Source organism: Vespula pensylvanica, chromosome 9 (genome assembly GCF_014466175.1).
Source record: "Vespula pensylvanica isolate Volc-1 chromosome 9, ASM1446617v1, whole genome shotgun sequence".
NCBI classification, from domain to species: Eukaryota; Metazoa; Arthropoda; class Insecta; order Hymenoptera; family Vespidae; genus Vespula; species Vespula pensylvanica.
Genome location: NC_057693.1, coordinates 4,425,061 through 4,442,593, shown reverse-complemented (window position 1 = coordinate 4,442,593; position 17,533 = coordinate 4,425,061). Strand labels below are relative to the sequence as shown.

The window sequence follows — 17,533 nt, the reverse complement described above, 5'->3', positions numbered from 1 at the left end:
AGCCTTCGGCACGTATATCCTTTGTGAGAAAGTCGACGCTATCGATTCTTCCTACGAGATAACCTCGTAGAAATTTTCTTCGAAATATATTTCATACTCGTAACAATTATAAAAAATGATGTTTATTTTCATAGGAATCGTTAGACAGCGCCGTCGATAACGACGTTGATGAAAATTTGGATCAGCCAATCGACGATAGATGACACTCGTGAGCGATACTACGCCGAATGACAGAGATTACGAAGGTTAAGGACATGCGGAATAGTCGAACTGGCGGGCACGATCAGTGATTATTTATAATATTAATATTTTCATTATGTTTCGACCGACAAGAAGCTTAATGATAACGTTACGGCAAGTCAAAGATTGCCGCTCTTTGCACAGGTTTAGTCAACAATTTTCAGAGATCGCGGAATATGAATGTATGTTTTATTTGTGATTACATGTCATCGTTAGTTGCCGAAGTTCGATTAATATTTTGTTATTGCGGTTTTATAATTATGCAGCTCCTATCACCGATGAATATAAGAGAGGGCCCTTGGAAGGTAGATCGCTTTATTTAGATGCTCAAGCTACAACACCCATGGTATGGATTATAACATGATATTGTACAATCTTATACTTATAGTGCAATGATATCTTTGATCAATAAGTATAATGTAGTAGGTTATAAAATAATAGTGCGCTTAATGTTTAGGACCCAAGGGTATTGGATAAGATGATGTTATATTTTACTTCGTATTATGGAAATCCGCATTCCAGAACCCACATGTATGGATGGGAAACGGAAGCTGCGATAGAACATGCTCGTAAAGTTAGTACAGAGGCATATTTTAATTAACATAAAAATAAAGTTTCCTTTCGAATACTTTGAATGATTCTTTTCATATATACCAGCAAGTGGCAGATCTGATAGGTGCCGATAAAAAAGAAATCATTTTTACTTCGGGTGCAACAGAATGCAATAATATCGCCGTGAAGGGTGTAGCAAGGTTTTATAAATCAAGAAAGAATCATGTTGTAACGACCCAAACTGTAAGTACTTGCAATTTTAATTGAAGATAGAGTCGTTCTTGAAATCTGTATATATATTGAAATCAGTATATATACATTTAGGAGCACAAATGTGTATTAGATTCGTGTAGAGCCTTGGAGGCAGAAGGGTTCGACGTGACGTATCTACCAGTTAAATCGAACGGACTTATCGATATCGATCAATTAGAAGCTACTATTACGCCAGCTACATCGCTCGTTTCTATAATGACGGTTAATAATGAAATTGGCGTTAGACAACCTGTCGAACAGATTGGTGCTATTTGCAGGCAAATACGTATACATATAATTATACGTTGACAAATAAAATAATCTTATTTTATATATATTAGAATAATCATCCTTTTTTTGACAGAAAGAAAAAGGTTTTTTTTCATACCGATGCAGCTCAAGCTGTTGGAAAGATACCGCTGGACGTTAATGCAATGAACATTGATCTTATGTCTATTAGTGGACATAAAATATATGGACCCAAAGGTATTATATATATATATATATATACCTCACTATGAACTCTTGCAAGTTTTTTAATTATTTCATATTTCATAATCGTTTGCATAGGTATTGGAGCACTGTATGTAAGACGAAGACCACGTGTTCGTATTGAAGCGTTACAAAGCGGAGGTGGGCAGGAACGAGGTATGAGAAGCGGAACCGTTCCAGCTCCTTTGGCTGTTGGGCTTGGTGTTGCTTGTGAATTGGCACAATCAGAAATGGAGGTATGCTCGCTCTTTTTATAGTTTTTCATAGAATCTTTTATAACTCATATAAATTACTCGTTTGCAGTATGATCATAAATATATCACGAATCTTTCAAATGTCTTGATCGAAAAAATTATGTCTAATTTACCGCAAGTTATACGCAATGGGGACTCAGTTGCTTGGTATCCTGGATGCGTTAATTTATCATTTGCATGTGTAGAAGGAGAATCATTACTAATGGCATTGAAAGAGATAGCCTTAAGTAGTGGTTCTGCATGCACAAGTGCAAGTTTAGAACCTAGTTACGTGTTAAGAGCAATTGGAGCATCGGAAGATCTAGCACATTCTAGTATCAGGCGAGTATAATATATAAAACAATGTACGAGCATATATATATATATATGTATGTATATAAATATATGCATATACGTATAATTTATTTTTGTATCTCGACATGGGCAGATTCGGCATTGGGCGATTTACTACGCTGGAGGAAATCGAATATACTGCAAAACATACGATTCAAGAAGTTAAGAAGCTTCGCGATATGAGGTACAACTTCGTTGATCATAGTATAAATCTTTATTTAATGTAAAAGCATGATTAATTTACATCACTTATTATAAGCAATTCATTTTCAATTGGATGGACAGATTCATTGTTCATGTGTTTTCAACAATAGAATTATGTCGAATCCAGATAAAAAATCGAGATTGCGTGAATCACAAAATTTGTTTCTTTACAGTCCATTGTGGGAGATGGTCGAAGATGGAATCGATTTAAAAACTATCAAATGGACTCAGCATTAGTTTTTTTTTTGTTAGCGTGTGAATTAGAAGGCTCGTATATCGATAAGCAGAATTAAGCGTATAATGATGCGCAGAGAGTAAGTTGTAGAGTTAAAGCTCGCTTAATTAAAATTATCCTCGACGTATAATAAAATTTTAATTTAAAAATCGTTACTGTCAAGGACCTTAAATTTATTCCTAGATTTTTACGTATATAAAATTTCTACGTCGATGTTTCCAAATACTTGCTCCGTATCTGGAAAAACGCGTCTTGTCATATACTCGTGACGTGAAATATAATTCAATTCCTTCGTTTCTAAAAAAATTGTAAAAGTTCCTTCGTTGTTTCTTATTTTTTAACATAAACACGATGGATCAGTAGCTTCGTCGATATAGGAAATTTTGAAGCGATCTTTGTCCATTTCGTGAAGTTCCATTCGAGATCGATTAGCTTCAACTAGATGTTGCGCAATGTCCTCGAACATTTCATGTATTCCTTCTCCAGTTTTACAAGACGTTTTGTAAGTTCCAGAAATTAAGTTATGACATTGCTCGCTAAAGTGATCATACGTGTTATATTATAGAAATTAAGAGAAATATATCTTTTCTTAACAAACATACCAAAATTGTTCCATTTCCGCATCTGTAACTTGTGGAGTGACTCCTTCTAAGTCACTTTTGTTGCCGCAAAGAAAAATCTTTGCGTTTTCTGCGTACGTAACTATATCTAATAGATGTTGAGATAAAAGATGAAAAGACGTCGAGTTATCTAGAGCGAATACCAAAATAGCTGCTTCCGCAAACTTGTAGTAACTCGATGTCACGGATGCTACTCTCTCCATACCTCCAGTATCCCATAATTGTAACTATAAAGCAAAAAACAAGAAAACTTTTGCGTCTGTGTGTTACAGTAAATTCATAGTTGCTGCTTCGATGGACTCTCGTACCTATCAAGACAGAGAGAAGTTAACTTTTTAAGAAAATTTATGATCTATATTTCACAGGGAGCGAAACGACGGCGTTAAAAATATACGGAAACATTCCTCCGATTAATCTCTACCCACGAGCTACCTACGTGTCGGGTGCATTTATATGCAAACTCAATCATCTATTCCATTCAATTGTAGACCGAGGATGGCGAAACATCCATTGAGCTTTAATGCGACGTTAATGTCATTTTAAAATTGAAGTACTCGAATTACTCCTTGCATTATACATAAAAATTCGATTGGAAAATATTGAGATGTCGTATGAATTGTCTTCTTAATTAAAATCACATAGTAAGAAATAAGAGATCATTTGGAGTACTCACACGTATTCGTCTGTCGTCGACTATATATTCTTTGTCGATATTATCGAGACCAAGCGTCGATTTTCGATCGTTACTTGCCACGAAGGAATTGTTCGCGAATCGCCTGAATATAGACGTTTTCCCAACACCATATTCACCACAAAGAATAACTTTTTGCTCCGTTACTTTGACGGTAGCCATGTCCCATGTAAAATCGCCTTAATGACGACCGAAAACATCAGCAGTCAGGGATCATATTACGATAGAAAATGAACTTTTCGAGCAACGGTAATACGAATTATTTTTTATTTTAAAACGCGCCTCCGACCATACGCACTTAGAATCAAGCCCAAGAATCGACGCTACTGTGACAGTAAAAATAGTAGACGATGAACCATGAACTATCGCTATCGGAGACAAACGATTCGATTGCGATAACAATAATTAGGATGAGATTTTCTTTCGTATGATCTATGGAAATGATATTCCATTCGAGATTTGCATATATAATCGTTATGCAGATACAAAGGCAGCGGCTATGTTATTATTTTTGTCTTACGAGTAGTCGATTGTCGTTGAGATTAGTCGATTAATTTAAATTTTTACCGGCGGGACAAGTCACGGGTATAGTCGTGGTATACGAAGTACACGATGCAAGGGCATCTAAATTATTTATTTGTTCAAAATATAGAATATTACGCATAGGATAGACGCACAGGACGCGTACGCGTCTACGATAACATTATTTTTAAGAGTGCTGAGATTTATCGTGTTCTTGGTACCTCAAAATGGACATGACGCAATTGTCAACAAATCGAATAACCACTTTTAAATAGTAGTTTATCTCTTATTGATTTCGGAACGACGCAACGTTTCGTAAGACGGATTTAATTATATTATGAGAACAATCTGGCTCTTATTTCATAAATATATTGTCAATTGCAATCGTCGATATGTAGAGCGATATCTCGATAGAGCCTTTTATCCTGGACGTTAGCTATCGATGGGAATCGATACGTCGAATCGAATTCGCGAGTTGAAATGTCGGACGGTGTCTCCCTCTAGAACGGTTATGTATTTCTTTGTGATCCGTGTCAGTCTTTGGCAGCTTCAGCTGTTAAAGAATTTTCTTTAACGTTACTTGATTTCGATGTTTCATAGATTCCTTCATATTTTGTTCGATGAGTCGTTTTTTTCTCTAAGAAAATAACGAAGCTTCATCATGGTGCTAAACGAAGTTGGCAAATTCCTTCTCGAGTTGGAGAAAGCCGAATTAGAGGTTAGCGCAATTGTGTGTCCAATTTATTAATAGGTATATTGTTTCTAATTTATCAAACGCTATTTTTCTACGTAGAAAATTGTAAATGATAATACGTTTGAATCAATACGTTCCATACGAGTATCGTTGTATTTCTATCAATTATTGAAACTTTTTCCACGGTCAGGTATTTAGTCAAGATATTGAGATATAAGTATAGTCAAATATTTTCCTCGTGATCACTCGTATTTCTCTTCGATCGCCAAGTATAATATTTGAAAGACCTTATACGATACTGTATCGCTCTCAGATCCTTTAACCGACTCGTTTATTTTCAGGCACCTGCCGGTGTTGCGTCGGCACAAACTTATGCTCAACTGTTGGCTATGTATCTTTACCAGAATGATTTGTAAGTATACGAAATTATTTAACAAACCATTATCAGACTTTGAGCGTGCCAATGTACAAAGAATGAAAGATGCATATAATTTACTTCTATCTATGCATCTTTTGGTTCCATTCAACTCGGCTACGTTTCCAACTTTTTTCAACAATCGTATCGTTAGAAAAGCGACCGTATTTTTGTTTCGTCGTCGAGTCTCGTCACAGTTTCTTTTCTTCTTCTTTCTTTTTGCTTATTCTTTTTTTTTTTTCCTAAATCGCACTTGCCCGCCGATGATCGTAAACTGTCATTTATCAATCGCGACAGCGTCGAGATAACACACGATAAGAAACGTGGAATATCGGTCGTAGAACTCGAGCGATTAAACTTTGATTCCGTGTAATTGTGGCATACAATTGTGGACTAATTCAGCATCCATAGAGATATACTTTGATCAGAAAATATATTTCGAAAATGCAGAAAACGCCTTTGATCGGCATACGTTTAACTAAGAGCGGTATCTCTTATTTTCACTTTAATTGCATTCTCCGTGCTTATATCGGCAATTATCGCATTCACGTAGTCGCGCTCGGTAGCCGGAGAATGCTATTAGTCTTGGCTAATTTGATCGGACGATTTTATGGTCAAAGCACTGTTCTCCCGACGCTATGATTTTATCTTACATTAACTTTCAATTCAATTTGGCATGATCGTTAAGAAAACCGGAGCGCAGTCTAGCTTTTGCCGTAATAAGATAAATGCATGCGCCTATCGTGATTTGTTTAGTGCGATCGATAACATTTCGATATTCCGCGTTACAACGAAACCTTTTGCAAATCATTGCTTTTGCAAGCTTGAACAAATATATAATTATGCAAGATAAATGCACGTGGCAAGTTTTCCAATAATACGTAAAAATAGTTGGAGACAATAAGGGAAGAAAAAAAAAATGAACTCATCGTAGATGCAACGCAAAGTGCTTGTGGAAACGAATACCGTCGAATCTGAAGGATGCTAATTCGGAATTGGGCCGAATATGGGCGGTAGGAAAACACATGTGGCAACGGGACTGGCCCGCGGTGCACGTAGCTCTCAACGCGGATTGGAGCGAGGACGTTTCCGGGATCATGACTGCTCTGAAAGGTATCGTTAGCTATCGGAGGTATCGACGCGCACCCTACCTTCCACGATCTCGATAACTTTCATTATTGTCTTGGAAACCTTTTAGCGAGAATCGCGCTCATTACGAAAGCAAATATTCAACGAGCAACGTATCTATTATATATGCACATTACATCCAGATTTGTTCCGATTTATTTCGATTTATTTCGATTCGAGGAAAATCCGCGTAAATCCGAACCGATTGATTTTTCCGAAGATAAGAATAAAGGATTTAAATGGCATCGTAGACTCATCGTGGACGATCCTTTCAGATAGCGTTCGCGAGCAAGCGATGACGCTGATATCCAAGGCTTACTCGTCGTTAGGTTTGACGGTGCTCGCATCTATGACGGGTCTCGCATTGGAAGAGGCTCAACAGGCGGCGATGGAAAGGGGCTGGAGCATAGACGGGACGATGGTCCAGCCGGTTAAGATCGACAAGGAACAAAGCACCTTCACCAACGAGATCTGCCTGACGGAGGATCAACTGAAAAAGCTCACGCAATTCGTCTCCTTCTTGGAGAACTAACCAAGTGCCGAACTAACGCGAAAGAGAGAGAATCGATCCGTTCGGTACTCTAAGCCTTTAGCTTTTACAGCGTAATCGTATTACATAAACGAGGAAGTGCGCGTCAAAGGAACGCAACGCGTCAAAATATCTCCGTACCTCCATCCTCTAGAAATATTATGTCACCGTATCTACCCACGCTGTCGATGTTCGTTCGATCGGAAGAACGTGCACGGTGTCGGACGTGCGAGGAAGCTCTTTTTAGTTCGATCACGATCGATCGACCATCGTCCACGATAGCGACACTTCTTTTTTTGTGCGAAATCGACTCTCGAGTGTTTTTTCTTTTCGTTTCCTTTCTTTTCTATTCTCTCATCCTCCTTTTCCGTCGAAAGAAAGAGCAATAAAAGTATCGCGAAGCGTAAATACACCCGACTCCTCTCTATGCTTTTTCTATTTTCTCTCTCTCTCTCTCTCTCTCTCTCTCTCTCTTTGTGGTTAATCACATTGTAGGTTTCTACTCTCTGGAAGAGAAACCGTTGTGCAAGAGCACGCTTCCAAATTTCTCGCTCCCCGGATCGTAGACGGATCGCGGGTGAACTTGCGTAACGGATACCAACGGAGTTCCAAAGTAATGGGTGGCGAGAGCGCGAGGTAGGCGATTTCTTCGATCTCGCACGTGAAAGCAACGATCGAGCGATCGCGGGTGCAGCAAATTTCGCACTTAAGGAGATTCAGCCGGAGGCATTGCGTCACTCAAATCGAATCTTCGGTCGTTCTTAAAAAATCGCGGACGGTCAGGTATGTTCTCTTTCTCTCTAGGGAAGCTGTATACCCACCGACGCCAAGTAATTCTCTATGAAATCGATTCCGCTCCACATTGTAACGTGCGCGGCTCGCGCAGGGTTCGAGATCGCTCTTTTAACAATAGCCCTGGGTAGTTTATTGGACATTCGTCCAGCGTATACCGACGTCGGTATTTTTTTTCTTTTTTCATTTTTCTTTTTTGTTTTGTTTTTTTCTTTTCTTTTTTTTTTTTTGTATTTTTCGTTCAAGACGTACGAAAGAATTGGCCAAGTGGGCGAGTTTTTCCTCTTAGAACGACTCGTCCATCCGTTCGTCCACGGTCCACGATACGTGGGAATGAACGAAGAAAAGCGCCGAGTCGTATCTGGAAGGCGTTCCCACGCGCTCCGTAGGACGTGTTCCATAGAAAAGAGAGCCTATCCTAGGTGCCCCGTGCATATCGAGAACGTGCGATCGGCGCAATAATTGGTATCGAAAAAGACGTTCGATCTCAGCGGGGGGTTGCAAAGTGGATAGTAGTAGAAACGATGCCGCGTTGAGAAAAGACGCCGAGTTCCTCCGCGTATCTCCTCGTATCGGCGTCCCTTGCGCCTCGACGACGTACTACCATACCACGTGCCGTTCTTCGAATAATGCAGATTCATCGTCGTTTCAACGAGGGAGATGATTGCATCGAGATATCGCGCAGCTGTTTCTTTCTCCTTCTTTTCTTTCTTTTCCTTTTTTTCCCTTTTGTGTTTTTTTTTTCTCTTTTTTCTCGAGGAGCTATCGCGCCTCGCCAGGCACAGGCGGCGCGATAGAACCTCGTGGAGAGGGTTAACCACGCGCGAGGCGAGAGAGCGAGAGAGAAAGAGGAATCACGAGTCGTTCAGGATGTTGCGAATGGCCGAGTCGATCGTTGCCTCTCTTTTATTTCGCCCAAGTACTTCGAGCGTTGCTCCGCGGTGTACAGGTGTAATCTGATCTTTTCTTTTCGAGAGTATCGTAGTCTCTGCCACACTCGGACGATCAAACTCAAGAGCCGTAGGATTATTTCTGCGTTTATCGCGAAGCTCGCAAAAAAAAAGTTAAATAAAAAGTCAAGATTAACTGGTAGAAGTCGCGAGAATATCATACGAAGAACGAGTAAAATTCTTCGTTATTATTAAGGAAAAACCGGTTTCTTCCTCTAGCGAAGTGAAAGCGAAGAGTGTCATTTTCCTCTTTGGTTTTCGCACGCTCGACGAGCATTTTCGCGCGACGTTAACGTCGGAGGACCTATCTAGAAACGGTCGATTTTTCTCCTCCGTTAATCCGTTTCCAAGGGTAGAAATTTGTAAGACTCGAGAGGATGGATTGAAAGGTCCTGTAAAGGTTTAACGGGAAGATAGCTCGGGACGAGCTATAAACTCGATTCCCGGAGAGACTCGCAAGAGTCGGAGATTAATCGAAGCGCAAAGAGGGACGCGAGGAGGTGTGCATATCTCGGCGAACGGGGCTCGGCGGTCGTTGCCGGTTACCTCTCGGTTGACCTCCCCTAGCGAGCGTGCGCGAATACACGTCCTATCCTAGGCTCGTCGTATAGAGTCTCTTTGCCGTCTCTTCTTTTCCCGACTTAGCGGAGAACGAACGTACGTAAGTACTCGCATCTCTCTTTTCTAAACGTGTACATGTGACGCGCGGCGGCCCGTTCCCGGTATGACCTTTGCACGGTGCCGCGGAAAACGCCGATGCTCCGAGCGAGCGAACGGCACGAATCGAACGAGCGACCGCTCGATTTCGAAAGTCCGCCTTCTTCGCGAGCTGCGGAAGGCCTGGACCGAGAGAGAAGAGGAGGAGGACGATGATAATGACGACGAGGACGACGGCTCGGGGTGAATGCGTTTTTCTCCCATAAATGGTACCGCCGTTGCTCGATCGGTAGTACCGACACCGATACTACCACCACCTCCTCCTCCTCCTCCTCCTCCTCTTTTTCTCCTTCTTTTTCTTTTGCTTTTTATTTTTCTTCCTCCTCTTTCTCCTCCTCTATCTAATAGCCGGCTAATGAGCTCTAAACAGCTCGCGTACGAGCGAATATTCTTTCGTTCGTTCGTCGTCGTCGTCGTCGTCGTCGTCGTCGTCGTCGTTGTTGTCGTTGTTGCGGTCGAACGACTTGCGAAAGATCATCGTCTCGACAGAATCCTGACGTTAAGGATATTTTCTGCCGCGTCAACGGATTTCGTCCGATGACTATGATAATTCGTTCTACATCGATTCTGCATGGTGTAATAATGAAATCAGAATCTTTCCTAGGCCACTCCCCTTTATTATTACGTTTCATTGTAAAGCAAGGTGGAACGGTACTCGCGGTATGACAACAATGTCTCTACCGATATTCAATTACTCCGCTTGCGTAATCCGGCCGATTCACCTCTCTCGAGAGAGAGTTCGTAGAGTTCGAAGGATGATCCGGGTGATCGTCCTTTCTCGTTCGAATCCTCCTCCTTTTCGACCGAGTCACGTTGTATCTCTCTCCCACCCCCCTCTCTATTTCTCTCTTTCTTTCTCCTTTTCCATTGCGTGACCTTGAAGCGCGAATTGTCCATAGCTTCCCTTCTTTCTCTTCTTCTCCTCTTTCGAAGGAGTAGAAGGAGAATATCTTCTTGATTCGATTCGCAAGGGTTTATACCGTTAGCGTCTTATTCGACGCGCTTCGAAGCACCGAGCGCGAAAGGAAAGAACGATTAGATGGATGGATAGATCGGGAAGGAGAGAAGGAGACAGACAAAGAGAAATGGGAGTAAGAAAGAGAAGGAGAAGACACAATTGAATGTTGGCGGTCTCGTGGGCGGGACCGAGTTCGATTGTTTCTTTATCGCGATCACGCTCGTTCCTTCTTCTGCGAGCGCAATGGCAATCTCACCACCACCGACTATGCTTCTTCGTCTCTACAGCTTTCTATATCTGTATGTACATTAAGTTTCCTTCTCGTTCGTATGGAGATTTCTCTCTCTCTCTCTCTCTCTCTCTGTTGTTCTTTCTTTCTTTCTTTCTTTCTGTCTTTCTTTCTTTCTTTCTTTCTTTCCTTCTTTATTTCTTTCTTTCTTTCTTTCTTTCTTTCCTTCTTTCCTTCTCTTTCTCGTGCACTCGGTTAAGGCGGTGGGTGCGCTTAGAATGCACCTTCTCCGCAGCATTCCACGCGGAAAGAAAACTGATCGTTACCTTTAGCACAATTACAGTTCGCGGCTATGGAACGTATCCGCGATCGAATCATCGATCGGTCTCACCCTCCACTTTTCCAACTTTCCTCAGATTCGAGGAGATTGCGAGTGTAGGCCGTCCTGAAAGTTCGCCAGCCACGCTTCGAATTCGAAAGCTTAGTATAATTAAAGGATAGATAGCAGGAAAGTCGATCGTCGAAACGGAATCGATGCGCGATCGATCTTTGTTTAGCTAGAAGAAGGCGTTGTCACGGACTTTCCTTGGGTGGCACGGCTTTCCTGAGAACGGCACGAAGAAGGATTCTCAAACGGAATCGTAGGTCTCTCTCTCCCGCTCTCTCCTCGTTCGTCGGTCGGCAGGCAGGCAGGCAGGCAGGCAGGCAGTCAACCAGGCAGGCAGTAGGCGGATAAGCTTTTCCGAGGGCCAGGTGATCGGTGGCCCCGATACGACGGCCCTCTCGACGGAGCCACTCGACTCGGAGGCACTTTGAGTTCTCGCCGGCCGCAGAACTTGTGGGATTTCGCAAGCGAACGCTTGCTTCTCGGCTCAAGCGGTACTACTACTTCTCGGAGAGTAGCAAAGATAAAGAAGAGAGAAGAAATAGCTGAGAAGAGGTGCAGGTGAAGCGAATGCGAGGCTTCGACCTGACACGCGAGAGAGTCGCGGAGAGAAACGAAGAGTGCACGAGGGCTCAACGGAGAGGGGGAGGAGGATGGAATAGAACGTTCAACGGGAGAACGGAATATGGGATCACCTAAGGTTAGGGTTCGCGATGCTGCGCCCACGTACCTATTGTCTCTCTACTTTCGTGCGCGCTGCGGGAAAAAGGACGCGAGTTGCCTTCGGTGCGGCGCACCGCGTGCACACGCTCGACCTCGTCTCTCTCTCCCCCTTCCCCTTCCTCCCTCCCTCCCTCTTTCTTTCCGTGTAGCGCGCTTCACGGGATGCTCCGATACTCTATTTCCTTGAGCGAGAGAGAAAGGTGCGTTCCTAGCTTAGAGTCGACGGCCCGTTGCGTCTATCCAAGAGAGAGAGAGAGAGAGAGAGGTACCTTGCGGATCCTTGGGTTTTCTCGCCTCGCTTATGCCGCTTCTTCGTTACGGTGCGAAGAAACGCGGCGGAATCGCGCGGCCGATGCCGCTTAAATGCCACAGCTTGCAGGCATTTTTCGCGACACGCCGGGATAAATAATGGTGTCTTGCGCCAAACGATCGAGAAATTACGCGAACGGCGTAATTTTAGCGTTGTGTAAGATGTCCGATGAACATGCTCGCGCGTCAAGTTCTCTTTTCTTTTTTTATCGACTTTTACGTATACATGGATATAACTTTATTATATTACGTATCCCGAAATACATCCTTGTTAATTATAGATACAACTTGGATACAACTTGAATTAAGACCGGTTATTGTTATCGTCCTCGTCATTGTTATCGCAAGAGCGTTGATCGAATTAAAACGTTTTTACGTACGAAAATCCCGAAAGCGTCATCGACGAGAGATTTTTATTCGATCCTACGTCGACCGACGCTATCGGCCGAGTTCTAATCTGGTTACCTTGAATGACGTCATCCGACCAATACCCTCTCTCGTTCATTCGCTTTCTCTCTCTCTTTCAACGTATTTCCAATTTGCGGATAGCGCAGATGTTCGGAGCGTTCGATAAAGGTTCGTGTCTGTCACACACACGGACGCACACCCGCACCCGCGAACGCACGCGCGCGCGCACGCACACCGAGGAGAGGAAAGGAGAGGGAGAGAAAAAACACGTTCTCTTTTGTTCGACCATGTTACCACTTTACTCATTTTTCTTCCCGTCCGTTCCACGTGTAAATTAGATATTGAAACTTAATTGCCACTTTACTCGTGTTTTTAAAGTACGATAAAATTAGCGGGGATGTCGGCGAGATCGGTCGAAAATAGCTTTGAAATCGTTCGTAAATCCATCCGCGTCCGTCGTTGAAACGGCAAGTAGTACAAGTCAATCATATATTCTCGATGTTGACTTATGGCTTCTTTCGCGCGCGTTTCACGGAAATCGTTGTAGCAATGACTTGGTCCGATCCATTAGGGATCTTGATTCGCGCGACGTCCGTTTTAAGGTTCGAACGTGCGCTCGCAGACGACTAAAGAGGAGTTTGAATTTTTGGAGAAGGATCGCGAGCCGACGATGGCGGCGACACAGAAGGAACGATTGATTTACCATCGTCGAACGGGCTTCGATCGTTTATCTCGAACTCTAGAGGAATATCCAGCGCAAGGAAATCCACCAACCTCTCTGCAGTCCTTTATTCCGGGTGGCGGCCACCAACGTCGTGCACGAGCGTGCTCGAAGCTTCCCACCTGGGATTCCGAACGTATCACTGTTCTTTAACAATCCCACCGAACTGCCGTTCTTGTAATTAGGCACGATGTTCGTGTCAAGCGAAACGGCAAGGCTTCTTCGAAAGGCGATCGTGTAACGCTATTTTCTACTCGATTCGCGTAATCAGCGTTAAAATTAAATCTATTTCGTAAACTCGTAGGCTACGTAATAACGAGATAATTTGCATCGAGCAAAGTTACACGATTCGGAGAAAGAACGGGAGTCGAAAGACGATCGAAGTACTTTCGACCTCGCCGTATTGCATTTTTGTAAAACGCGAGAGCATCGATGGGTCTTGTTACGAGCGCGTGACCTTCTACCACGAAATAACGTAATAGTAATCCGAACGGGCTCGTTTGCCGTACGGATTACGTTGCGGCAATGCGGAAACTTCAAAGTCAATAATCATTGAAACGCGTGGGTGTATCTAGCCGATTTCGTCTGCGTGCGTCTTTAACCGAGGTACGGTCAAGTGTATCGTTGACGCGCTCGTGCGTCCACGCATTTGACGTCCGCATCGATCGAACTACTTTCGATCGTACGTACCTCCGTAAACGAGATTTAATGATCTAACGAACGTATCTAATGTCTTCACAATGCTATCGAGAGAGAACCGTTATTTCTCCAGCGAATGCGGAACGTCCGACGTTCCCAATGGCAATCCTTTTTCCACGTTTCGCATGCTCACCAAAATCATCTCGGTCTGTTACCACCTATCGGCGGTAAGTTTCAATGTGGATTTATCGTTTATAATCCGTTAACGTTTTCTCGATTATATATTTTTATTCGTACACGTTTGAGCGATCGAACGCGTCGGAAAAACGAGTGGTTAGACGTCGTTAGACTTTCGACAAATGGAAGCGCGATCGATTGTATAACGATAGGAGGATTAGACGTCCGACGAGGACGAGCGGGCTGCTCGGTCTTTCAAATAATAATAACATAACGATCGGGGACGGAAAACGAAGCACACTCTTGCGATCGAACCTCGTCGATTGGTTCGAAGGCGAGTTCGAAGGCGAGTTCGAAGGCGAGTTCGAAGGCGAGCGAGCAGGCTCTATAAGCGATCGGAGCTTTGCCGCTCAGACAGGAATCGTTTAATCATTCAAGCGACGGTCGTCGGATTCATTGAGAGACTCTCGCTGACAGCGAGAAAAGCGACCCTCCGCGAGATTGATTTCTCATTAAGATCTCAATTATGTACACTTGATTTTAGACGATCGATTCTTTTCACGGCGTCTCGAGAACACGAACGTTCGGAATATCGTCGTCCTCGTGTCTTTTTCTACTCGCAACGCTTTGATTTTAGCATCGAACGTTGAAAATTTTAACCGCGTCTTTTCTTCCCTCTTCTTTCTTTTCCTTCCTTTCTTCTGTTCTCGAGGAAAATCACCCCGGTCGGCAGCAGCCCCTACTCTTCTCTCTGATCGTTCACGCAGCAATCGGTGGTGTCCCACTTAACTCGGATAGCGTGGGATAGGCCCTTGGGAGATGATAATTACACGTCGCGTTACGGGTCGACCTACGGGCATGCCGGCACGACCGTAACGTACCGTACGTTACGGCCGTGCACTCTCACCGGCTAGATTCTCCGTCTTCTCCCTTTCTCTCTATCTATTCCTCTCTATCTCTCTTTCTCTCGCTTTCCGCTTGCGTTTAGATCGAACGCTCGAGAGGCGTTCGACGTCGCGCGATACTCTTGCTACTTCGTGATCGTTACTATCGTCGCAACTGTCCGCGTCCTCGCCGAGAAGAGTACCGAGGCGGCTGAATACCGACCTCGACGGTCGGTGCATCGAGCTTCGCGATATCGCATCGACTCGATCCCGAGAGAACGGAAAAGGAACCTCTGGTCGTCCGAGGAGCAAAGACTTTGAACTTGATTTTTCCAAAAGCTCTTAAAGAAAAACGTCGATAATTTCTTTGAATTTTCCTGACAGTTTCGTGTCTCCCGCTTTTCGTGCGAGTCGACGAGGACGACGAATCGCTTATAATATGATAATAGCGCGAGGCACTCCCCACGGCTAGAGTGCCGTCTATGCGCTCGCCTTCGTCTTCTCTCTCTCTCTCTCTCTCTCTCCTCCCTCTCTCTCTCTCTCTCTTTCTCTATCTCGAAGTGAAAGGCGGGCGAGTCTTGGCTTTGCTCGCAGCACGCTAGTTTATGCCGGCGGTCCTCGCGCGCGCTGTGTCGGCACGGCACGGTTGCCGCGAGGTCAGAGGTCGGCTCACCCACTCCCCTCCTGGCCCTTCACCTCCTATCCTCGAGACTCTCGCGAGTTGTATCTCGTTGGCGAGAGAGAGAGAGAGAGAGAGAGAGAGAGAGAGAGAGAAAGAGAGAGACTCTTTCCATCCGTTCTTCGTTCGCTCGATCGCTTCTCCTCTTATTCTCTCTCTCTCTCTCTCTCTCTTCCTCTCTCTCTTTTCTACCTCGATCTCGCTTCTCTCCTCTCCTTGCGTGTCGCCATTCTCTCTTTCTCGCTTAGCCGAGAGACCGAAGCTGCTTAGGCGATATTATAAAGACGAGCAAACAGGATCTAAAGTCTCGACGCACCGTAGCAAGAATCGCAACTTTTGTTCCAAGACGTACTCCATCATTTTTCAAATTTTTTCGTCAACGAGAGAATATAATTTGACGAATATCGACGGCGATGGCTCGAAAAATAAGGTCGCATTAATTGCGAACGTTTAGGAATAATTTGCGAACAAAAGGAAATCGTGTTACGCGTGCTAGTGGATTCGAAAGAAAAAATAAGAAGAAAAGAAGAACGTGGTGGAGTATAAGAAGCGCGTGAAGCTCGACGGAGAAGATGGATGGTGTCGGATGGAGTAAAAGCGCGTTATAACGACGGGGAATAAATATTGGAGTAGGTACACGGACGATATTACCATACAATACGCATACCGCGTAGACTCGGGCCACGCGAGGGGTGCGACGACTCTCGCGAAGAGGTCCTTTCTTCCACGTATGCTCGGGCTCGTGCCGCCTCGTGCCCTCTCTCTCTTTCTCTCTCTCTCTCTCTGTCTCTTCTTCTAGCGCCATTAATCAGCCTCGATCTTCCACCCAGGTCCCACGCAAGGCACGTTGCGTACACGCTACCTCGAAATACCGGAGGGATAGGCCTTTCTCGTATTATCGAATAACTGTAAATCGTGGTTTTGTATGAGAGAATACACGTAAGTGGGAGAGAAAGAGAGGAAGGCACGCAAGAATACACACCTCCCGAAATAACGCTTTAGGAAATTTGTTTTTTCGCGCTCTCGGCTATCGATATGTTTGTCCTTCCATCGGCACGAGTTTATACCCTTGCGAACGACGGACCGTTGTCGAAGGGTTTACGTTTGCTGGACGAAAGCAGAGGGAAAAGTTCGTATGGTACCAGGATGTCGTTTACGATCGGATTAATCGGCTCGTTTATTTTTTTTTTCGAATCTCGAAGCGAGCGAGCGAGACTCGCTCGGAAAAAGTCCTTCTCTCGCGTCTAATTAACATACGTCGCACTCTTATTTATTACCCTTTACAGACTATTTTAATTATCGTCATTTGAATCTTTCGTCGTATGTTTTATGTATGAGAGATGGAACGGAGCCGTGTATTTTGGAAAAAAATAAAAAGCTATGGCACGCGCAGATTCCGAATCATTATTTGCCTTTTACGCGTTACGCGTGCAAATCTTGACGAGGAGGAGGAGGAGGAGGAGGAGGAGGAGGAGAAGAGAGCACAACGGACTCGGTCAGGAGTACAGCGAAGCGTTCTTGTCCGAGAACGATTCCGGTGGCGCGTCCGTGTGGAGGTGTCCGTCGGAGGCTCGTCGTCCTTTCCTTTTTCGCCCGGAGCAATCTCGTCCTCTCTCTTTCGTTTCTGCGCTTGGGTGACAGGTGAAACGACCTATACACGATGCTCGGCGAGTGCCGCGAGGTCGTCAAAGACCGTTCGCCGAGAGGATACCTAATTCCGGAGAATAGGAGAAGACATCGATATAGGGGGCTCTCTACCGATATACGCGCGACTCGTTCTTACGATGATCGATAAGAGCGC

The 17,533-nt window shown here is 44.1% G+C and overlaps 3 protein-coding genes and 1 long non-coding RNA gene across 5 annotated transcripts; 3 read left to right on the top strand and 1 right to left on the bottom strand.

The window, feature by feature from the left end:
* Positions 1-285: 285 nt before the first annotated feature.
* Positions 286-2,713, top strand: LOC122631474 (cysteine desulfurase, mitochondrial). The gene is made up of 10 exons (XM_043817198.1): positions 286-422; positions 507-586; positions 698-814; positions 898-1,035; positions 1,117-1,322; positions 1,409-1,530; positions 1,615-1,772; positions 1,840-2,111; positions 2,218-2,307; positions 2,501-2,713. Exons 1-10 carry the CDS (start codon positions 317-319, stop codon positions 2,562-2,564), a joined length of 1,353 nt encoding a protein of 450 aa, XP_043673133.1. The 5' UTR covers positions 286-316; the 3' UTR covers positions 2,565-2,713.
* LOC122631476 (ypt/Rab-type GTPase ypt7) lies at positions 2,319-4,449 on the bottom strand. Its single transcript, XM_043817201.1, has 3 exons — positions 3,856-4,449; positions 3,165-3,409; positions 2,319-3,098 (listed from the first exon to the last, which is right to left on the bottom strand). Exons 1-3 carry the CDS (start codon positions 4,033-4,035, stop codon positions 2,900-2,902), a joined length of 624 nt encoding a protein of 207 aa, XP_043673136.1. The 5' UTR covers positions 4,036-4,449; the 3' UTR covers positions 2,319-2,899.
* A 445-nt stretch (positions 4,450-4,894) lies between these two features.
* Positions 4,895-7,578, top strand: LOC122631477 (COP9 signalosome complex subunit 8). 2 transcript variants are annotated; one of them, XM_043817202.1, is made up of 4 exons: positions 4,895-5,113; positions 5,431-5,501; positions 6,439-6,617; positions 6,908-7,578. In XM_043817202.1, exons 1-4 carry the CDS (start codon positions 5,057-5,059, stop codon positions 7,162-7,164), a joined length of 564 nt encoding a protein of 187 aa, XP_043673137.1. In that variant the 5' UTR covers positions 4,895-5,056; the 3' UTR covers positions 7,165-7,578. The 2 variants fall into 2 exon arrangements, with proteins under 2 accessions (XP_043673137.1, XP_043673138.1); XM_043817203.1 differs by having other exon boundaries at positions 4,897-5,146.
* Positions 7,579-10,057: 2,479 nt separating this feature from the next.
* On the top strand, positions 10,058-17,124 carry LOC122631483. The gene is made up of 2 exons (XR_006327721.1): positions 10,058-12,180; positions 16,683-17,124. It is a non-coding gene; the product is annotated as an uncharacterized LOC122631483 (long non-coding RNA).
* Positions 17,125-17,533: the final 409 nt, after the last annotated feature.